Raw genomic sequence first — 23,707 nt, 5'->3', positions numbered from 1 at the left:
TCTTACTCAAGCGAAAAAAGAGGAAGATTGGCAACAGATGTTAGCTCAGGGCCAATCTTCCTCACCAAAATAGATATATACACATACACACATTTACTTTACGCCCACCAAAAGCAACAGGCAGGCCCTCTTTGAATGCAGGGCTCTTGAGAGCTTCATCCCCCGGCCTGAAGGCAGCCCCTGCCTCCCCACCTGCAGCCTGTGGCTCCATGTCCAGCTCACATGACTAAGCTTTGTGGCCCTGGGAAGTTTGTACTCAACAGAAAAGCATTTCTATGAAACATTTTGTTTATTTTTTAAACAAAACAAATTTCTCTGTGGACCATGGTTGTTCTGGCATGGTCACACGTCAGAATGGCCAGGTCGTGTCCTCTGAAATGGGAAGAGGTCCTCAGTCATGCCCCTCCCAGAAACAGCCACAAGTTTCAGATTAAGTTACTATTCCAGGCAAAAATAAAAATAAAATCATCTTTTTAGGGGGGAAAAATTCACTTCCAAACAGTTTCTTCAGCCTGTTAAAATCTAAGCTTAGAGTTTGCAATGTCTATTTTGGAAACAGATTTTTTTCTTCTATACAAACATATAACATGAGAGGGAAGACTTCTGCATGGAGCAGTTAATCCCTTCTGCCGTTTCTCTGTAGAAAACTTCATCCTTGCACTGTTCTGGTCATTCTTTCCGGACTAACCTGCCATCCCATCCGTGGTCTCCAGACGTCGTTAGCGCTGGAGCAGTTCCTGCCTCGCCCGTTCACGTGAGGCGGGTGCACACCGGGCTGCTCCAGGACACCCAGGGAGACACATTTTGAAAGCGTCTGCTCTGTATCATGGAAACAATTCCTCAGTTACCTTTTCAAGAGTCGTCATCAGTAACTAGGCATAGAAAATATATATCCATCATGTATCATTGACCCAAAATCCTCAAAAGGTGGCACAACTGAAGTAGCTTCGTGTAAACTGTCTATGATTATTTCAAGAACCCATTTAAAAGGTTCTCTGGCTCTTTGTATCTTTAAAACCTAGTGTGATCTTTTCCAGCAGTGCCTCAGAGGGCTCTCTCATTTAGAAAGGCTTAGTGTAACTCATTCATTTGAATGAGTTAATTCTCACTCCATGTCCCGATCCCACAAACCTTGCGGGATCCTGGGGCCTGGCTTAGGTCTGTTTGCTGACTGCAGGGTACCTTGAGAACAATCCCTGAGCTAGGCTTGCAAGCTGCCAAATTCTGCACTTACTCCTCTCTCCCTCTCTCCCCCTCTCCCCCTCTCCCCCTCTCTCTCTCACTCAGTGTCTGTCTCACAACATACTCACACTCCCACCCCTCCCTGACCTGCCCTCCTACAAAAAAATACATGACCCCTCACGTCAGGATTGGAGGAGGAGGGGAGACGAATCTGAACAGACTGCTCTGCCTTTGAACTGCTGACTTAGAGAGAGTACCCAGATTGTTTTCAGTACCAAAGATGGGGGTTGAATTTTGAATTTAGAATTAGTTCTGACCTAGAATAGTTCTGACCTGGAACTCAGACTGCCTGAAAGGAATTATCTTGTATTTGTTTTTGTGTATGTTTGTCCCTTTCTGCACCACGTTAAATGATAACAAGAAACCACCTCTGCATGTAAGATTAGATGCTAGTGGTGGGAAGAAGATGCACATTCCCAATACAGTGTGGCACCAGCCTACCCTAGATTGAAAAGCAGCCTACTCTTCCAGCCTGATCCCAAAACAAATCCAAAAATAGCATTGGCTGCGTTTTGTGAAACTCCACTTCCTCTGTGAAGGCCGCCCTGTCCCTAGTCTTGTTCTCCTTTGAAATCCTGCTGTGACTGTATCGCACAGCACACAGTGGAATACAAAGTGGTGTGGAGACGTGTGTCTGTTGCTCTTGTTTGGACTTCTGTCTTAATCCAGCCCGTAAGCTTCATGCCTCTACCTTCCCCAAGCCATTCAGTCTAGTTCTGTATAAACCCAGGAAATATCTGCTATTTCCAAATAATCACTGAGCTGTCTGAAATCACAAACCAAGTCCAGACTCAGACCCCATGGTTCCTGACCCCAGTCCACTAGTCTTTGCTCGACACCAGGCAGTCTCAGTATGCCTCGTGCCAGGTTTTCTCTGGGAGAATTTCTGGATTCGTCCTCTGAAGCCCGTAGTGTTTATTGGGCTCCTTGTGTCTTAAAAGGAAGAAAGGGTGAGGAGAAAGACATAGTGGTCATAGAGCCCAAGAGCCAGGTGCAAATACAAGAGCAGCCTCTGGCTGTATTTTACCCGCACACTTCACAGAGGTCCTGTAGCAACAGCCACTTGCAGCGTGGCCTCCAGGGTGTCAGTAAGCCTTTACAACATGCAGTAAATAAACCCATGATCCACAGCTTCTGGGAGAAGGCCTCCACCTCATCCCAGCTCTTAGTGATTTCCACGCAGTTTACATCTCGTTAAATTGAATTCCATAATGGTAGATTTTTCTGTTGCTCAAATACACAATGCTTTGAGTAATTCCTCATTTATTTTTCATTTTAGAAACTTCGTGAATACTTTCATTCAGTTTAAGAAGCCTATTATTGTAGCAGTAAATGGCCCAGCCATTGGACTAGGAGCATCCATATTGCCTCTTTGTGATGTGGTTTGGGCCAATGAAAAGGCTTGGTTTCAAACACCCTATACTACCTTCGGACAGAGTCCAGATGGCTGTTCCACCGTTATGTTTCCCAAGATTATGGGAGGAGCATCTGTGAGTACCTCTTTTTTAAAAATCATTCTAGAAAACTTGCTGAAGAAATCTAGTTTGCTTATTTTCTAAATATATGCAGGGCATCATTCTGTGGGGACTTTCCATCAAAATGCACTTGTAACTCAGTTCTTCATTAACTCATATTCTTAATTCATGAAATCATAGAAGGCTTTCATTCTTTGAACGTTTATTGACACTGTTTTGCATCATTTCCTGTAGAACCTCATTCAGTGAGGAATCTATATCTCTGTCTAATTAACCCTGACATCCACTATTAGTAAATACTCAGTTTGTAACCCAAACAACAGAATTTGCAATCAAAATATTCTGTACCTACTAGCCTAAAAGCTGCACTTTTAAGAGAAAGCGATGAGGGAGCAAGTGGCTTAGGATATGAATTTTCCCCATATAATTATGGAATTTTATTTTTTAACTGCTTAATTCCTCCATAACAGTAGTTTGTGTTTGTATATAGCTTGTAACTTACCATGCAGTTAAATGTGTTTCATTCCTTTTTCCTCGAAATAAGGCGAGAGGTAGGGTCCTGGGTTGGGGTCTTCAGAAAGAGGCACTAAGGCGGAGTTTGGCATGAAGGAGAAATATTAGGTAGGCAACACCAGTTGAAGGAGGAGAGGAAGTTGGGCTGGGCAGAGGGAGAAGTTGAACTGTGAGGCAGGCCCCAACGAAGCTTCGACCACACCATGGGGGGCCCCAATGTATATATGGCCTGTCACGGTTATCCTACAGTGGACCAAAATGGCTGGTTCCTTTATGTCCGTCATCACTGCATGTGGGCTGCCCTGGAAGAGCCTGGGGCCCGTGGACCAGGTGGCTCTCAGCAGCAGAGGGTGTCCCCGAAGGAGCTGATGGCTGGCTGCTGACAGCACTACCAGCACCTGAGCAGCAAGACTCCCTTGGAGGGGATCTCAGCGGCACATCCTCGTGTCCACCACAGTCCACCCCTTGTCCCTTCACATCTGCCTCTTCATACAGGTTTAGGGGGCAGCTCCTCCAGGCTTCCAGGGGGCTTCTCCTCCTGGGGGATATTAACTGGTGGTAACTGTTGTGAGAGGAACCACTGGGTGGTCAAGTTAGTGGGTAAAGGTATGATGAGGAAAGGCTATTTGCATCCTCTCGTTACTGTGATGGGAACGAGACTCCACGGCAGAGGAGCCTGGCAGCACCACCTCACTGGATGATTGGGCTTCACCCAAAATAAGACGTGTTGGCCACAGTTCACACTGATGTGACATAGCATCCCTCCGCCCACTCCTGCCAATCATGCATCCCCCTAGTCTGATCCTGAGAGAACGCCAGACAAGCCCAGGTCATAGCACATTGTACAGATACTGAGCAGTGCCCTTCCAGAGAGCCAAGGTCCTAGGAGTCACCAAGAGACAGGAAGCGTCACAGACTGGAGAGACTCGGGACCTGAGAGCTCGGTGCAGTATGGGGTCTCAGATGGATCCTGGGTCAGAAGGGACGGGAGTGGGAAAATGGGCGAAATTGGTCCAGGGTTTGTAGTTTGGTTAATCATATTGTATCGGTGGTAATTTTCTGGTTTGATCGTTGTAAGATGTTATATAAAATGTTAAGGTTCCAGAGAGCTAGGTGAAGCGTTTACAAGAAGTCTGTACTGCTTTTGTAATCTTTCCATGAGTCTAAACTTACTCCCAAAACAGGAAGTGGAAAATAGTTTAGAATACAGAAATGTAAAGGAGGAAGAAGTTTAGTGGACAAATCGTAGCCCCCACTGCCACATCTGGTCTCAGAGCCACCCCTCATCCTCATCATCTCCCTTCCTGTTCTAGACCCCCTCCCCCCACAGCTGGCACCTCTGCTGGCCTCGGTGGCCACCCTGGGGTGGACACTGGTCCCTGAAGCGCCTGAGGCCTGGTCACCATGACCCGCTCAGGCTCAGCTTGCTGCACTGGAACATTTACGGCCGCAGCTGGGCAGGGGAGGACCAACAGGCTCCTGGTGGGCCCTTGGGCTCCACACATCCCCTCTCTCCACACACTTGTGCAGCTGCTCCCAACTCCTGACAGTGGGGAGGGTCCCCTCCTCGCCCACTGGGCCTGGGCTCAGGGACACCAAGTGCCCAGGCAGTGGTTGTGGCTTTAAGTTCAGTGGGCCTCTTGCTGTGTCCGCTGGCAAAGTGTGCCCCCTTTGGGACCAGCAGAGCCCACGAGTTGCAAGGACAGAAAGCACAACATCCCTCAGGGGATCGTTGCGAGGAATGTGCAGCCACTCCTGCTTCCACCCCTTGTTTCCCAGACACAGTACCACATTAAGGTCTTTGACGTACTGTGTGTACTGTGAATGGTAAGACGGTGCCTGTCCTCATGGAGCACACCTCCAAACGGGGCTCCACCTCCACCTCTGGCCATCCCAGTGCTCCTTCAGACCAGAAGCTTCTAGAGGTGTTGAATGTCACTCAATCAGAGGACCCCGTGGTCATGGGCCCACTCCCACACCTCCTTTGCTGTGAGGGGCATCCTCTGGTCTGGCACAGTGCTCTGTAGCGTCCCATGCCAGCGGACCAGACACTCCATAAGCCTGAGTGATGCTGCCTGAGGACCTGCAGGCAGGAGAGCAGACCCAGACCCCGGGTAAGCTTCTGCTCCTGTGGAAACCGTCAGCTTGCTGCCAGGTGGCCAGCTGGCTAGTCTCCTCGGGAAGGGCGCCACAGGGTAGCTCAGCAGTGGCGTCTCCTGCTGGCAGGTGGACATCCAGTGGCAACAGTGGCTGAATCAGCCTCAAGAAGTTTAATAAGCTGTTGAGATCTGTGTCTCATACCTCAGCCACTCCATTCAGGTGTCCATCATGCCAGCACGTGACCAAGACTGGCCAGTGTCAACTGCCGTGCTGTTTAGTTCCTCTTCATGGTGGGTGCTCTCTGGTGGACACTGACATGGCACAGCAGTCTGCACACTTTCCCAGTCATCCATCCACACGCCTCTACCCCGGACCTCCTTGTCCCTGGTCTTTCAGGCCCCTGACCAGCCAGCCAGGCCATTCACCGCTGCCCTGAGTCTGTGTGTTCTAACTTTGATCCACTGCTCCTACGCCAGGTGGGTGACCAGGTGTATCTCCCGTTTGAGAGCATTTGCCCTCACTACAACCTTCTCGAGCCACTCCTGACGGAGGCTTGAGTGAAGTTGCCATCACAGTTTGGCTTGTACTCCCACACACTGAGCCAGCCCACCCGTAAGCCAAACTTGCTCATAAGGACTCCTGCATACAGCTGCACGTGTGTACTGAGGCAGGGCGCTGGCACCCCAGCGGTGGGTGACATGGGGTTTGGGCCACCTGCTTGTGCAGCTCACCTGTGCCCTCCAGTGTTTGTGCCTGATCCCAGCAGTGCATCTGCCACGGGCCCTGCCTGGCTTTACTCCTTGGTGGGCCTGATAGAGCTCAGTTGGTGATGGACATTCCAGTGTGTGGTCACTTGGTGTCCAATGATTAGGTATTCTGTCTGTGCCAGGAGCCAGTAAGCACCACAGAATTATTTTTTAAAAGGCCCACACTTCTCTGCTGTGGGCAGCATACCCTCCTCCAGAAGCCTGCATGCGATCCTCCTCTGGCAATTCAGGATCACTTAGCCTGGGCCATCACTGTCTCTGTGCTTCTAGGAGCCATCCCAGGAGTGAGGTCACATCAGCTCCAGGGCACCTGCCAGGGTGTTAAATCTTGTTTCTCAGGATAGCTCCCAAATTGGTGAACCCCCTGCCCCTTTGAACCTGGGTGAAGCACCCTTAGAATTTAGTCCCACATGTTCTGCCCGCTCCCACCAGCACGTTCTGGCTAGATCATGCAGCTCTGCTGGAGGAGGAGGCACGTTACAGGCCTGGTGGCCAGGAGAGGAGTTGGGGCAGGGCTTAAGGGAAGCAATGCCATCTTTTAGAGAGAGACTTCCACATTGTCTTGGAGCAAGGGGGCAGCACTTGTTCTTAATAGGGACAGGTGGGCCACTTCTACATGCTCAGAGAGCTCACAGGAGTCTCGGGTTCAGAGTTTGAAGACATCCACCCAGAAGTCCCCATGCGAAGTTGAAGGGTCTCCTCCCCCACTCATCCCTCCCGCAGCCTAATAGACTCTCCTTGAGTGGGTGATTAACTTTGTCTGGAGCTTGGCCACTCTAACTAATAAGTCCTAGGTCTGGGTCTGAATCTGGGTTTCAGCTTTGCCGTCTTGCTACCCAGGAGCCCCTCAGCTTGCATCAGTGGTGACTAGCAATTGCCATCCCATCACCTGTGAGAGATTTAGCACTTGGATCACCACCTGTGCTGGATGCCATTGGTGCTCTGCCTAGCCTGTGAGGGGGGTCCTTGTTGCCAGCCAGCTAGGGAGTGATCCTGCTCCAAAATCCCTCTCATCACCACTCTCTGTCCCACTCCCACCTGTCACAAGTTGGCTTCTCTGGACGCAGAGGCTAAGGTGGCTTTTGGCAGGCAGGACGTTTGTCAGCTCTGTCAGGGCAGGCGTGACGCCGGATTGGGTAGAGGGTGAAGGTGAGCTGTGGTGCGCCCCTGCTAACCCATGTCCCCATGCTCCGGAGCGTGTGCAGCCGCCACAGTTGTTGCAGGTGCCCCCGCCGCACCCCCTTGTTGAATGTGGCAGCCCCAGGGAAGGGCCCATCGTGGGTGAGGCTGCCCTAGGAGATCCTGCTGGGAGTTACCTGCTGTCAGCACTCCCGGCAGCTGGGCAGCGGGTGTTTCCTGGGCCGGAGAGAGGGTACTAGGTGGCACATCTATGTCCACCCCAAGTGGTGCTCCGTGTTTTACAGGTGAAGTAGCGCGTGTCTGAGTCCTTTGTCTTGTTGTTTTCACCATGCTGCATTCTTCTGACAGTTACTACCTATTCCAGTAGTAAGGGAATCATCATTGTCATCATTAAAATCATTTTAAGGTCATTTTGAGTCATTACTCTAGAGGAGATTAAAATAATGGGGAATTCTATCCTCTCACATTGTATGACCTGACCTAAGTAGATGTCTGATGTTGACGCACATCCACAGGAAGGGCAGATTGGAGAAATATTAAATAAACTTGACATTTGAACACATTTTGGGCAAAGGCATTTTGGAAGTGGAGCCTTTGAGCCAAATGCTGCTAAGGGGTGGAGGTCTTAGAGTTCACTGTGCTCAGGAAGCGCCATAAATAGCTTGAAGACGTCACTAGATGAAGGCCTACTCTTGGGTCTGTGGCATTTTTCCCCAGTGGTGAGCAAACATTACTTTTGCTGCTGCTTGTGATCTTCTGGTACCACTTGAGCAGCAGTTCTCAATGGGGGCAATTTTGCCCCATCCCCCACTCCTAGGGAGCAGGTGGCAGTGTCCAGAGGCTTGGTTGTCACGGCTGAGGAGACTCTAGTGGGCAAGGGCCAGGGTGCTGCCCAACATTCTCCAACCCAAAGGACAGCCTCCACACCAAAAATTTATCCAGCCCAGAGGGTCTTTGGTGCCCAGGCTGAGAACGCCAGCTCTAAAGCAAGAGCAGAGAACTTTAACTTCACACAATGTAAATTCTGCACTTTTTGGTCAGAGTATTTGACTAAAACGTCTATACAGAAAATGAATAAATGTAGTTGAGGTGAGTCATTGTGACAACTCTTGTTGTAAATGGCTGCCCATGCAATGCAGTTCCTTTCGTGAGCTTTCAGCAACCTGACAAATGGCTACAACAAGTTTGGTTTTCCCCACTTGATATGTGCAAAACTGCAAGGAGGATAAGCTAAACAGCATCATATTATCTGGGTAAGAAGAACATGCAGATAAAGCCAGCCGTGAGAGTATCCTTCCTTACAGGGTCTGCTGCAGGGAGGGAGGTCTCCGGAGCCAAGCTGTAGTCACAAACCATGTGAGTTAGCCTAGGACATTCTTCTGCAGTTCATCCCTCCCTGTCCCTGTGGACATTCATGGAGCACCAAACACTGCAAGGTCACAATCCTGTCTCCGGGACCACCCCTGTGAGCCTCTACCCTCAGGAAGCCTCTTGGGCTCTGTGATTGACACCTGAAGGGGCCTGAGTAGAGGGGAGCACTGAGCTGACTAACATGGGCTCCCCTTGATAAACATGGCGGCTCTCAGTCCTGATGGTGTGTGATGCTGGAGAAGCACCCAGTGAAGTCTTACCCTGAGTTTACCATGGAGAGCTGCCCTTCTGAGGAGACAGAATAATGTCCCCCAAAGATGTCCACGTCCTGATCCCCGTGTGGGAGACAGAATAATGTCCCACCCTGAGTTTACCGTGGAGAGCTGCCCTTCTGAGGATGTAGAGACTGGCCCGAGGAAGGAAGTGGAAGTGGCTGCCAAGCTGCCTCCATGAGATTTGAAGCGCCCTAGCCCCTCCCTGTGAAGCTGGTCAGGTGTCCTAACCACATCTCTTAATGAGATCTTTTTGGCTAAACAAAAAGAGGTCTCCCCCTCACTCTCCTCCGGCATTTCTCATTTGTCTGGAGGGAAACATAACTTTTTAAAAACAGTTGGATGGATGGATGAGTTTGCCCACCTTAGGTATTTCTGTGGGGTGTCCACATGTAGTCCCTTGTTTAGTCAGCCATCTTGGAACAAAATGGCAGCTAATAAATTTCCCAACCTTATCTTTACATGTCTGTTATTTGAGAAGTTAGAAACTTCTCACTTTAAAACTGCTGGAAAATGGTGTTGGGAAAACTGGACAGCCACATGCAAAAGAATGAAAGTAGACCATTATCTTACACCATACACAGAATTAAATCAAAATGTATTAAAGACTTGAATGTAAGACCTGAAACCATACAACTTCCAGAAGAAAACATAGGCAGTACACTCTTCAACATCAGTCTTAGCAGCATTATTTTCAAGTACTGTGTCTGACCAGGCAAGAGAAATAAGAAAAAATAAACAAATGGGACTACATCAAACTAAAAAGCTTCTGCACAGCAAAGGAAGCAATCAACAAAATGAAAAGAGTCTAACAATTGGGAGAAGATATTTGCAAACCATGTATCTGATAAGGGGTTAACATCCAAAATGTGTAAAGAACTCATACAGTTCAACAACAAAGAAACTAACACAATTTAAAAATGGGCAGAAGATCTAAACAGACATTTTTCCAATGAAGAAATAGAGACGGCCAACAGGCACATGAAAAGATGTTCAGCATCACTAGTTATTAGGGAAATGCAAATCAAAACTACAGTGAGATATCACCTCACACTTGTCGGAATGGCTATAATTAAGAAGACAAGAAATAAGTGTTGGAGAGGATGTGGAGAAAAGGGAACTCTCATACACTGCTGGTGGGAGTGCAAGGTGGTGCAACCACTATGGAAAACAGTATGGAGATTCCTCAAAAAATTAAGATTAGAACTGTTATGCAATCCAGCTATTCCACTGCTGGGTATTTATCCAAAGAACTTGAAAACGCAAATGCGTAAAGATGTATGCACCCCTATTTTCACTGCAGTATTATTCACAATAGCCAAGATTTGGAAGCAACCTAGGTGCCCATTAAGGGACAAATGGATAAAGAAGATGTGGTCTATATACACAATGGAATACTACTCAGCAATAAAAAACAATGAAATTTGGTCATTTGTGACACCGTGTATGGACCTTGAGGGTATTGTGCTAAGTTAAATAAGTCAGAGAAAGTCAAATACCATATGATCTCACTCATAAATAGAAGATAAGAACAACAACAAACCTATAGATACAGATATTAGATTGGTGGTTACCAGAGGGGAAGGAGGAAAGGCGAAAGAGGCATGTGTGTGGTGATGGATGGTAATTGGTCTTTGGGAGGTGAACATGATGTCTTCTGCACAGAAATTGAAATATGATGTTCACTTGAAATTTATATAATGTTATAAACCAATGTTACCTCAATAAAAAAAGGAAAGAAAAAACTGCTGAAAATTGCGTTTGTGAGAACATGCTCAAACTGAATGTATTTAATCTTGCCAGTCTTACCAAGGGAGTTTTCCTTATTGGTTTTATTTGATGACTGTAATTTAAATCAACTCTACCTGTACTTATGTGAGAAGCATTAACAACCTTGACTCAGTCCTACCATTCATACTTTTGGGTAAATTCAGAAATGCCCTTAGTTGTCCTGCACATCTGGACTAGAGAAAACTAAGGAGGGAAGGAATCTCCAGTGACAGCAGGTGCAGAGTTAGCCTGCCTCTGGAAGGAGGAAGACGGGTGGCAATGACAGCTCACTTCCTGGAGGGGAGGATTGCTTTGCTGGGCTGTCGGCCCCAGCCTGAGAGAGTCAAGGAAAGGGAAGGAGAGACACGGAGGGAAGAGAACAGTAGTAGGGCTATGAATTGACCTCCAGATGGCAAGAAATAATGTTCAAAAAAGTGCCTGTGGAGGACAGAGAGGGCCCCGCGGAGGGGCTGGGGAAGAAATGCGTGAAGGATGCTTGCTCTTCATTACTCCCCACTCCCCAGGGGCACACGGCCTGGCATGTGGTTTGCATCCTCTACCCAAGCTAAGACCCTGTGGTTCAAGTTGGTCTTGGGAACATACTTCACACTTGAGCGGTTTAGTTGTGATGTTTTCTTCACTGTATGTTGAGAGTAAAAGACACACAAACTAGGAAAGTTAAGTTCTGTGTTACCATGGAGCATGGCGTGCACTCAGTCATTGCATCAGGATCTCCGCTCCCATCATCTTAGAAGAATTATCTTAACAGCTAACAGTAAGGTTAAGGCACATTTCTAAATCTGTTGTTTTTTAAGACGTCTTCACTGAGAAGTGGTGTTCAGGGTTTTGTAGAACATCTCCAAACCTTTCAAGTGCTCCTGTCTTTGCCCTAGACTTGGCTCTGAGCTCCACTTTGGCGGAGCCTGTTATCTGTGCTAAGTGATGGACAGTGGTGAGTGTTGAAACCCTTGCAGGTCCTTCTTGTGAGGACCCCTGCCCAGCCCCGTTTCCCAGTCTCCATCTGCGTGGAAAGGGTGGGGAGTCAGCCAGCTATTTGCTTTGCCGACCCTTTATTAACGTGCTCCACAGACTACGCACTTCACCTGCCGTGAGCCATCTCGATGTGTTGACAGGAGGAGCACGGGGACTGTCAACCAAGGGACAGACTTCACAACTTCAAGGTCTTTCAGAACAGTGATTTTACCTCTTTTCAAAAGTGTGTTTTACTCAGAAGCTCATCATCAAGTTGTCTTAGTGACCATCAGTCTTCAGGAGGGTTAACCGTGCAAGATAAACTACAGACCGGAAATTGTCACATCAAAATAGTGGGAAGTGGGGCTGGCCTTTAACTAGTGGTTAAGTTCACTGCTCCACTTCAGTGGCCCAGGGTTTGCAGGTTCAGATCCCTGGCACAGACCTACACACCACTCCTCAAGCCACGCTGTGGCAGCGTCCCCCATACAAAACAGAGGAAGATTGCCACAGATGTTAGCTCAGGGACAGTCTTCCTCACAAAAACAAATAAATAAATGAAAGTAGTGGGGAGTTTCTTTGTCAGATGTATGTTCTGCCCTTTTCTCCTTATTTCAGCATCTCTGAGTCTGTCATCTGAATGAGATCAAATCCATACACATTGTGTTGAGACCTTAAAAGTGACCTAGAATCTAGGACTAAGTTAAAATCAATTTTATGTATATTTATACACACACAATTTTTTTTAAACAAAAACAAATGTTAACTTCTCCAGTGAGTCATGGGAAGTAAAGTCAGGCCTTCCTAAGCAGACTACAGTTAGTGGTCATTTTGGACAAATTCGGGTCCTGGGTATTTTATTTTAACGTCTAAGCAATAAAACACGCCTCCAAGTTACACTCAGCACAGACATTCGCTGCGTGAGAACACTGTCTCTGTATGTGGAAAACCACTGGCCTCTCGCATGCAGAAAATACTGTGCTGTAGTTCTGGGACTGGTCCACATCCTTCAAATGACAAATTTTCTGGCCTTGCGTGTGCCTCAGTTTCCCAGGAAACCGTTCTCTGCGTTGAGTGAGTTGGCATGTAGGGATGGCTGACACTGGGAGGAGGTGGTGGGTGGAGAGGGACGTGCCAGTAACTTGAAGTGAACAGCAAATAGACCTTTTCTAACTTAGATTCCTGGTTACCTGCATGCGATTCTGTATTATGTCATGAAGTAAGCCTTTCATATTCTTTTTAAAAAATCCCAGGCTGGGGTGTTACTTCCCATCTGCCTAGTTGATTGCACCTTGCGTGGTTTGTTCTCCGTCACAGGTTTGAGTTAGGGATGGATTTTCAGGTTGGGTCTTCCCTGCCCACCTGCCCCTCACCTTTCTTGTCAGCACCAGCTCTTCTTCCTTTCAGGCAAATGAAATGCTGCTCAGTGGGCGGAAGCTGACGGCGCAGGAGGCGTGCGGGAAGGGCCTGGTCTCCCAGGTGTTTTGGCCCGGGACCTTCACCCAGGAAGTCATGGTTCGCATTAAGGAGCTGGCCTCGTGTAACCCAGTTGTACGTTGAAATTCCTTCTCTTACTTTTTTCGTTTTTCTTGCTATGACCTCTGCCTCCAGACAGCTCACACCTTGACCAGTATTTCCTAAGTCCCCCACATCTGCCCCCTGCCCAGCCACCTTCACGGGAGACACTGATGAAGCCACTGCTCCAGAGCTGCCTGCTTCGTCCTCCCTTTGCAAATACCTAAGAATCACAGGAATGCACTTCGATCTGAGACTCAGTAACTGGAAAATGTCCTATGAAAGTCTACAAAGAACATTTACGTAGTTCTTACTGTTCCCAAAGCCCTTTCATCTAATCACATTTTTTTCCTCCTACAGTGGATCTAAGTTTTTGTTTAATAAATGTGCTGGGTAATATTCAGTCTTCTAACAAAATTTCATTTAGCAAATGACAGAATGAAATATTTAATATTAACTGACATAACTCCCATCTAAGCTATCCCAGATAAATGAACAACGCTTATTGTTAAAATTAAGTTTTGGTTAGAAGATTCCTCAATAGGCATTCTCCAAGTTTTCATTGAGCATCGCAGCAGCTGACGTCTGGTCCCGGGGTCCACACTGGCCCGCAGCAGTAGCCTGGGGCCAAGGCTGGTCTTGATGCTGGGAGAGGCCCGGGATGCAGATAGCACAGCTCCCTTCTGAAATAGGTTGACAGCCACTTTGAAGTTGAGAATTTGTCCAATATCTAGTGTAAAATATACTTTATACATATATTAGGCCTGATGTGTATTGTGAAAAAAATGTCTGGTAGTCTTTTCAACAGATAATTAGTCTAGTTTGATCATTGCCTCCATAAATTTGGGGCAAAATGGAGCCAGCGCTTGCAGACACACCCTGCTGACTGACGCTTATTATCCGGTCCAGGTGCTGGAGGAATCGAAAGCTCTCGTGCGCCGTAACATGAAGGTGGAGTTGGAGCAGGCCAACGAGAGGGAGTGCGAAGTGCTGAAGAAGATCTGGGGCTCGGCCCAAGGGATGGACTCCATGTTGAAATACTTGCAGAGGAAAATTGACGAGTTTTGATTGGCAGGCTGCCTGCTGATGACACTGGAATTGTATTGAGCAGGACATCTGTGACTACAATTTGCCCTAATTCATCACCACAGCCTGAAACAAGTTCACTTGTAGCTCACGCTTGGAGGCAGGACTTGAAATACCCAAGCTATTTATTATCAAGGAGTTTTTAAGTACTGTAACTTTAAAATAAACAACTACAAAGCTCCTTTGTCCAAACGTCATTATTTTATACGTAATCTGCACACAGGTATCAGAGTGCCTGGGGAGCGCTAGACCGCTCTCTGAAGCTCTCATTTTTGTTATCTTTGGCTAGTACTGTATAAAAAAGAAAACAAGTGTGTTTTGCTGGTTTGGGGTGGCAGAAAAGTCTGGAATAATGTTTGTTTTCCTTATTTTTTCTTTCTAGAACACAGAATCTAAAGAGGTATTAGCCAGCCTCACTCCCCTGCCCCAGGGAGAGATAGAGAAAGATCTGAGATGTCCCTTTGTCTCCAAGAAGGTACAGATACCTCAGAGATGGGACATTCCTAATCAAAGGAAGACTTACCTATTACGATAAGTGTTTCTGGTGAAAAATCCACTGAGAAACATACCTCCAAACTAAATGTATGCTTAGGATTCATGCTGAGAAACCAGTTGATTTCTCCCTTGTTTTAATCTGTCCACTTCTTACCCAGTTAACGTGCAGAAACCACTGTGTGTCTAGAGGAAATCTTGTTCTGCAGTGTCAGCGAGTCACTGCAGAGCTCAAGTATGAGTATCTAAGTTATAAGGTAGTCTTAGTGGGTTTTAAGGAATTAGTTTTTCTGACTCTTTTGAAAAATAACTACATAAGTGCTTCTTGTTGCTGGGTGAGAAATAGTACTTTATATACAGTTTTGGTTTTCTATTTGCAGATATCATTGATGTATTACACCAAAAAAAAGTATTTTTATGTTTATAAAGTGTAATTTTTAGGTTCACTTAGAATATATTTTATTTAATAAGTTAAAATTCTTTTGGCACACTATTAAATGCAGAAACTCCTTTTGGGGAAGAAAAAAAAAAAAACTACCTTCTAGTCAACATTTAATGTTCTCAGTCTCTGCTTTCCTGTCTCCACAATGTACTGAGTACAGTATGGTGTCCAAGAGTGCCCGGTGTACATAGGCGTCGCATTCCTTTCTGGAGTGGGAACTGACTCCTGATTACAGATGCCTATTATTAGTTAGGCTTCTGAGCTTGCAATCATATTGAATGTATGAAGAATGAAATAAAATCAAAACCTTATTTTTGTACAGTTTTGAAGTTTATACTTAGAGCCGACCACCTCCCGGCCGCGTGGAAGCTGTACAGTGTGTAAAGCGGCCTTCACCTTGGATGGGTCGGTGCGGTATTTTTGCATCTGTGGGACCTACTTTTTCGTTCAGTAGTTTGGACTATATATAAACTGTACAATCTGTAAAGTTTTTATAGAATAAATATTCAGCTGTGAAAACTGGTTAAATAAAACTAATATTTCTTAACACATTTGAAACACTTCTCTGATAATTCTTTACTGCTGAAGTTTCTCATGGGATGGTTAGTGTTTCTTGTGAAATATTCAGATGGGCATAGTACCTTTGTACTGTTCAGAGAATGCACACCTGTGCACCCACACCTAGGGAGGAACTGGAGGATGACCGGGATCCCGTCAGGTCACGCCTGCCGTGCCCCCAGCTTACATTTCCTGGATTTCGTGTCAATCTTACCCTTGCTTCTCTTTCACAGAAGCATGTTTCTGACATATATCACCTAGTTTTGCCTATTTTTGAACTTTATATCATCTCACTTGTATATAAGCTTCTGTGATTTGCCTCTTTGATTCGGTATTGAGAGTTTAAAATATTTCTTGTACCCGTCTGTAGAGTTGTAACTTATGTCCTCTCTACCCACACCTGCAACGTAGACATTTTCATTCCTGTTTTATAGATAAGGAACCTGAAGTATGAAACACTTCACGTAGGAGTAGGACCAGACTTCCAACCCAGTTAACTGTGACAAAACCTATATTCTCGCCACTACTCCATAATGTCTGTTGTCTGGAATTTACAAACAGGGAACTAATTCAGTGGACTCTCAAGTTAGGAGTCTGATTTCATAAACGTGGACTTTGCATTCTCTGGGCCGTGTTGGCCACATTCTCTCTTCTCTCTTCTCTTTTGAAGCAAAACTTCTACCTTTTAAGTTCTGGCTCCTGAATAATCAAGCCCAACTAGGAGGATGAACTGACGACAGTAAATTCTTAGGTTCATGCCCAGTGAGGGCAACAGGAAATGCAATCTCTCATATTGATGGAAGTCTAAATTAGTTCAACTTTAGAGGAGAATTTGACAGTAACTATCAAAATAAGTATTAAAAACCTGGACCCAGCAACTCCATTTAAGGGATTCCTCTTAAGGAATGAATTCTTACAGGAAATATGAGAATAAAGATGCATATGCAATTAACGCATCTCAGAATTGTTCCTAATAGTGGAAAGTTGGAAATAGATGCTCATCAGTAGGGGTCAGGTTAAATAATTATGCCACAGCCACGCAGTGGAATCCACAGCTGTTGAAAATGGATGGAATATTTATAAAATCTTAGGTGAAAACATATTAGGGAACAATTTATATCAAAAACACCCATTATGTGCTTTTAAAAGTTTCAAAGCATATACACAAGAAACAGGTTCTTCTTTATTTATCAGGTCCTCTCCCAAGTGCTTCCAAGCTCCTGGGTTGAAATACTGCTGTGCCCCTCGGAGAGGTGGAGAGCCTGTGACCACCGAGAGCCAGAGGGGCCATTCTGCCCGCGCGCGGACCACGGCCAGCCCCTTCTGGGCCTTGGTTGCTCAGCTGTGCTTACGCTGCAGTACATGCCAGCTGCTGTTCTAAACCTTGTATGTGTATTAGCTCATTAATTTTTTTTGCAACTACTCATTTTCCAGAGAACATTAATGCAGTATACATAAGCACTATAAAATGAGAACTCTCAAAAAAAAAATCTTTTGGTAGGCTGATGTAGTTTCTGACGTCTCTGGCAAGAAGACTAGTGAAGACTAAAGAAATCAGAATCCCCAACTTGGAAGAGCTTTGAGGGAAATCCACACCCACAGTGTAAACAGAAGCACAGTGTGTGGAGGGCCGCTGGTGTGGGCTGCTCACCCCGCTTCTCTCTGCGCCTTGTTACTTGGTCATAGTGAATGGGGAGTGCCCCGAGTATGCCCCAAGAGTCTGGGCAAAGCAGGAGCCCAGAGAGCCAGGGGCGGCTCCTTAGCCAACTCTCTCTCCTTTGGCCACATCACAGAGGCTCCAACCCACTTATTCATTACTTCACCTACACTATATGTGAACGAATGTTGTAACTTCTCCAAAGGAAGGCAGTTGTGTATGTTACAGGTGCACTGGCCCCTGCCAAGTAGTGACGCACATGTTCAGAGGGACAGCCGCAGGCACGGGGCTCTCAGCTGGCTCTGTCACTGCCCTCAGGAAGCTCTCTCATCTGCTTCCCCCAAACCCTGGTCCAACGAGCCATTCTGGGGCCCTCTCTGTTACTGACCTTTCTGTCCTCTAACTGGCTTTCCCCAGCCCATGACCTTCCTGTCCTAGAGTGCACTGTCATGGCCTCCAGAACATGCTGGGGGAGCCCTGCTCTCCACATGATGGGAGAGACTCAGCAGGGGGAACAGTCCTCCAGGGGGCCCTAGGCCCTGGAGTGCAGCCTGGAACTTGAGAGAGGGGAAGCACTGTGACGTTGCATGCACCTGGTTATACATGAGGAAACAGGCCCAGAGGGATCAGGTGACTTTCCCATCATCATACAGCCTGTAAGTGGCCTGCCACAAGGAATAGCTAGTTTTCTACACATTGCGCTGCTCCATGTGCCTGCCTTCCTCTGCACCTTTACCTGCCAATATCAGATTGAGATGAAAACAGGCTCCCAGCTGTGTAGATAAGTGGTCATCAAACTGCACATTACAATCACCTAGAGAGCTTTGAAAATACCCATTACGCTGGCTGCACATGAGACCAATTAAATCAAAACCTCTGGACTGAGGTCCAGGCATCTGGGGTATTTGACCCAGGACACGGAGCTTGACTTGTCTGCGCCTGGGTGTGGGGAAGGGTGGGAGGGTGCCCTGGAAAGTCCAGTCCAGTTCTGGCATCTCTTGGGGCTGTAATTCAGTGGGTGGGAGTGTGGGGCAATAGGGCAGGGTGGGTGATCTGAGGCTGCTGGGCAGCTCGGGATTTAGGGCTTTTTCAAGTGGAGGCTGGACCTCAGAGAATTTTAATGGTCTGCGAAGTATTTCTGCATCTGAAGGAGATAGACCAGTCCACTAAGCTCACTGAATGCTAGTATTTAGAAATAAACACCCTCACTGCTTGGCAACGGGGGAAGGGCTGACGATATTCCAGGAAACTCCTCCCTGTCCTCTGGGGAACATCTGACAGTCTCTGAAGATGCAAATATCTGCTCTGGTGAAAATGTCATGGCTTGATTTGAACATTGGTTTAAAAGTTACTTTTTTGGTGGGGTTGAAAACGTCAGCATTTCAAAAGCAGACTTTTTGATCTTAAAGCCATATTATGTCCTTAGATAACTAATAAATTTAATACAGGCATTTATAAGAATAAAGGCTAAGGGCTAATGAGTTTTAACATTAATTCCTATGTTCCTAAATTTTACATTATATTCTAACACTGGCAGGTATATATATATCACTTATATGAAACACCCTGGATAGAACAACTAGACAGATCAACAAGGAAATGAAACACTTGAACAACATTACAAACCATGTAAACCCAACACACACATCTATAGAACCCTGCACCCAACAGCAGAATGCATTTTCTTCTCAAGGGCACATGGAACATTTTCCAGGATAGACTATATTTTAGGCAATAAAACAAGCCTCAATAAAGTACGTCCTTCAACCACAATGGAATGAAATTAGATATCAATAACAGAAAGAAATTTAGGAAATTTGAAAATACGTGGAAATTTAACCACCACATTCCTAAAAAATCAAATAGTCAAAGAAGAAACCTTCACAAGTGAAATTAGAAAATACTTGGGGATGAATGAAAATGAAAACACAACGAAGGTTACATAATAAATTACATAGCGGCTGGCCCCATAGCCGAGTGGTTAAGTTCACACACCCTTTCAGCAGCCCAGGGTTTTGCTGGTTCCTATCCTGGGCACGGACATGGCACCGCTCATCAAGCCACGCTGAGGTGGTGGCCCACATAGCAGAATTAGAAGGACCTACAACTAGAATATACAACTATGTACTGGGGGGCTTTGGGGAGAAGAAGAAGAAAAGAAAAGATGGACAATAGATGTTAGCTCAGGTGCCAATCTTAAAAAAAAAAGTTATATAACAACAAACCATCTATATTAAAAAAGCAGAAAAGTAAAAAGATATCAAGTCAATAACCTAGATTCCACCTTAAGAAACTAGAAAAAGAAGAGCAAACCAAACCCACAGCAAGCAGAAGAAAGAAAATTAAAAAGATTGGTGCAGAAATGAGTGAAATGGAGAATATAAAAACAATAGAGAAAATCAATGAAACCAGAAGTTAGTTCTTTGAAAAGATTAACAAAACTCACAAACCTTTAGCTAGACTGACCAAGGGAAAAAAAAAGAATACTCAAATTACTAAAATCAGGAGTGAAAGATAGGACAGTACTACCAAACTTATAGAATAAAAATAATTGTAAGGGAATATTGTGAGCAACTGTATGCCAACAAATTAGGTAAGCTACATGAAATAGTCTAATTGCTACAAAGACACAAACTACTGAAACTGATGTAAGAAGAAACAGAAAATCTGGGGACCAGCCCCATGGCCGAGTGGTTAAGTTCACGCGCTCCGCTTCAGCAGCCCAGGGTTTCGCCGGTTTCGGATCCTGGGCGTGGACATGGTACCACTCGTCAGGCCATGCTGAGGTGGCGTCCCACATGCCACAACCAGAGGCACTCAGAACTAAAATATACAACTGTATACTGGGGGGCTTTGGGGAGAAGAAGAAGGAAAAAAAAGATTAGCAACAGTTGACGGCCCAGGTGCCAATCTTTAAAAAAAAAGAATAGAAAACCTGAATGGGCCTATAGCAAGTAAAAAGATTGAATCAGTAATCTAAAAACTTCCCACAAAAAAAGCCAGGACCAGATGGCTTTACTCATGAATTCTATTAAATGTTTAAAAGGGAATCAACAACAATCCTTCAAAAATGCTTCCAAAAATAGAAGAGGCAGGAATACTTTGTAACTTACTCCATAAGGTTAGTTTTACCCTGATACCAAAATCACACAAAGACATCACAAGAAAAGAAAACTACAGGCCAATATCCCTTATTAACAAAGATGCAAAAATCCTCAACAAAATAATCTAGCACCATGACCAAGTGGGATTTATCCCAAGAATGCAAGGCTGGTTCAAAAATCAATCAATGTAACACACCATACTGAGAAAGGACAAAACTACATGATCACTCAGTGAATGCACGAAAAGCATTTGAAAAATGCAACAGTCATCACAATAAAAATGTTCAAACTAGGAATAGAAGGGAATTTCCTCAACTTGATGAAGGGCATCTATGAAAAACTGACAGCTAACATACTTAATGATGCGATTGAAAGCTTTCACCCTAAAATCAGAAACAAGGACGTTTGCCCCTGTCACTTCTATTCAACATTGTACCAAAGGTTCTAGCCAGGACAATTAGATAAGAAAAGAAATAAAAGGCAACCAGATTGTATAGGAAGAAGTGAAACCATCTACTTGCAGATAATATGATCTTATATAGAGAAAATGCTAAAGAATCCACAAAAAAAAAACCTTATTAGAACTATTAAGTTCAGAAATCCAGTTCAAGATGGCAGTGTGGGAGTATCCTAAACTTACCTCCTCCCACAGGCACACCAAATCTGCAGCTACACATGGAATAATTTCCTATGGAAAAACAACAAAAACTAGCTTAGTGACTCCTAGTCATCAGCATATGAGGAAAAAACCCACACCAAAGTGGGTAGAAGCGGCTGAGACACAAGCTCGCCATAAACCCCACCCCGGCATGCTGACCCACAATCAGGAGGACACTCACAACCCTGAGCTTCTCCCTGAGGAGCAAAGAGTTTGAACCCTCCATCTGGCACCCCAACTTTTCTTTTTTTTTTTTAAAGATTGGCACCTGAGCTAACAACTATTGCCAATCTTCTTTTTTTTTTTTTTCCTGGTTTTTCTCCCCAAATCTCCCCAGTACATAGTTGTATATTTTAGTTGTGCGTCCTTGTAGTGGTGGCATGTGGGATGCCGCCCCAGTGTGGCCTGACGAGCGGTGCCATGTCCACACCCAGGATCCGAACCCTGGGCCCCGAAGCAGAGTGCATGAACTTAACCCCTTGGCCAAAGGGCCAGCCCAGGCACCCCAACTTTTAAGACCTACATCTGAGAGATGAGCCCTCAAAATATCTAGATTTGAAAGCCAATGGGGCTTGTGTCCATGAAACCCACAAGGCTATAGTGAACTGAGGAACAGTTCTTAAAGGGCTGGTGCAGACTCACCCACCCCTGGGCCCAGCGCCAAGACAGCCAAATGAAAAGCACCCAGACTTTCTATGAAAGAGGCTTGTTTGCCTGTCTTAAAGTATCAGCCTGAGGGGGCAGGCATCTAACTTAACACACTTATAGTGGCCTATCAAGTTACTCTCCTGGGACAGAGAACAATGGGTGCCATCTTTGAACTCTCCCTCAGCTTCACTCTGTGTCACCAGTATCTCCTAGAAAGGAGCTTGGATGCTCATCTGGAGCCCTGAGGGCCAGAAGGCCTTGTGTTCACGGGTTCAACAGGATGGTAGCAAAGAATTCTTAACTGGCTATCACCCCAGGGCTCAGCAAAGAGGGAGCAGACGGAAATGCCCATCTCCCAGTCTTCCTATGAAAGAGGTATAGTTGCATACTTTAAAAGCTGCTGCCACAGGGTCTAGCTTCCAATCAGCCTGAATCTAGGTGCTGACTGAGATCCTTCCCTTTGGGATACTCACAGGTCTTGGCACACCTCAACTACTGGGAGCCAATAATAAATAAAATAGGCTGCTTGGACAATCACGAAGGTTTGAGAGATAACCAAGAGCTAGGGCAGCGTTGAATGATAAGTTTCACCTCCTACACGAGGCCACTCCTTCAAGAATGGGAGAAGTGACTGTTTTATCTAATGCACAGGAATCAATACAGAGAGTCAAGCAAAGTAAAGAAACAAAGGAATATGTTCCAGATGAAAAAACAAGATGAAACCTCAGAAAAAGATCTTAATGAAATAGAGATAAGTGATTTACCTGATGAAGAGTTCAAAATGATGGTCGTAAATAAGCTCACTGAGTTTGGGAGAAGCATGGGTTAATAAAGTTAGAACTTCAACAAAGAGATAGAAGATATAAGAAAGTACCAAATAGAAGACACAGAGCTGAAGAATACAATAAATTCACTGAAAAATACAAGAGAGGAGTTCAACAGCAGACTGGATAAAGTAGAAGAAAGGATCAGTGAATTCAAAGACAGGGCAGTGGAACTCACCCATTCAGAGCAACAAAAAGAAAAAAAGAATTAAAAACAGTGAAGACAGCTTAAGGGACTTATGGGACAACATCAAGCAGCATAGCATTTGTATTATATGACTCCCAGAAGAAGAAGATGGAAAGGGGCAGAAAACTTATTTGAAGAAATAATGGCTGAAAACTTCCCTAACCTGTAGAAGGAAACACATCCAGATCCAGGAAGCCCAGACAGTTATAAGTAAGATGAACTTGAAGAGACCCACACCAAGACACATTATAATTACAATGTCCCTCGTTATGTACAAGAGAACCCCTGTAGGAGTATTGGCAGATTTTTCAGCAGAAACTTTGCAGGCCAGAAGGGAGTGGCACAACATATTCAAAGTGCTGGGGGAAAAAACTTCCAACCCAGAATACTCTATCCAGCAAATTTGTCCTTCAGAATTGAAGGAGAGATAACGAATTTTCCAGACAAGCAAAAGCCAAAGGAGTTCATCACCACTAAACCAGCCTCATAAGAAATGTTGAAGGGACTTCTTTAAGCTGAAATGAAAGGACACTAATTAGGAACAGGAAAATGTATGAAAGTATAAGTCTCACTGTGGTAGAAGTAAATATTTAGTAAAATAATGTTATAAAAGTGGTGGGTTAATCACTTATAAAGCTAATGCTGAAGGTTAAAAAATAAAAGTAAAACTACTAACTATAGCTACAATAATTTAAGGAATAAACAAGATAAAATGATTAAATTGTGGCATCAAAGAAATAAAAGGAGGGGAGTAAAAATGTAGAGCTTTATGCTATAAAGCTAGAAAGTAATTACAAGAAAAAAGCTGAGAAAGGGACAAAGATGTGGAGACTAAACAACATGCTACTGAACAAGCAATGGATCATTCAAGAGATTAAAGGAGAAATCAAAAAATATCTGAAGACAAATGAAAA

The 23,707-nt window shown here is 45.2% G+C and overlaps 1 protein-coding gene across 2 annotated transcripts in view; it reads left to right on the top strand.

The window, feature by feature from the left end:
* CDYL (chromodomain Y like) overlaps positions 1-15,712 on the top strand; it is a 194,927-nt gene extending 179,215 nt beyond the window's left edge. For both annotated transcript variants that reach the window (XM_046640315.1, XM_046640314.1), the window contains exons 5-7: positions 2,522-2,732; positions 13,030-13,173; positions 14,047-15,712. In XM_046640315.1, coding sequence (XP_046496271.1) covers positions 2,522-2,732; positions 13,030-13,173; positions 14,047-14,205 — 514 coding nt within the window. In that variant the 3' untranslated portion in view covers positions 14,206-15,712. The remainder of the gene's footprint in view (positions 1-2,521; positions 2,733-13,029; positions 13,174-14,046) is intronic.
* The last annotated feature ends 7,995 nt before the right edge of the window (positions 15,713-23,707 follow it).

This window comes from Equus quagga, chromosome 15, assembly GCF_021613505.1.
Source record: "Equus quagga isolate Etosha38 chromosome 15, UCLA_HA_Equagga_1.0, whole genome shotgun sequence".
NCBI classification, from domain to species: Eukaryota; Metazoa; Chordata; class Mammalia; order Perissodactyla; family Equidae; genus Equus; species Equus quagga.
This window is presented reverse-complemented; position numbering and strand designations above follow the sequence as displayed.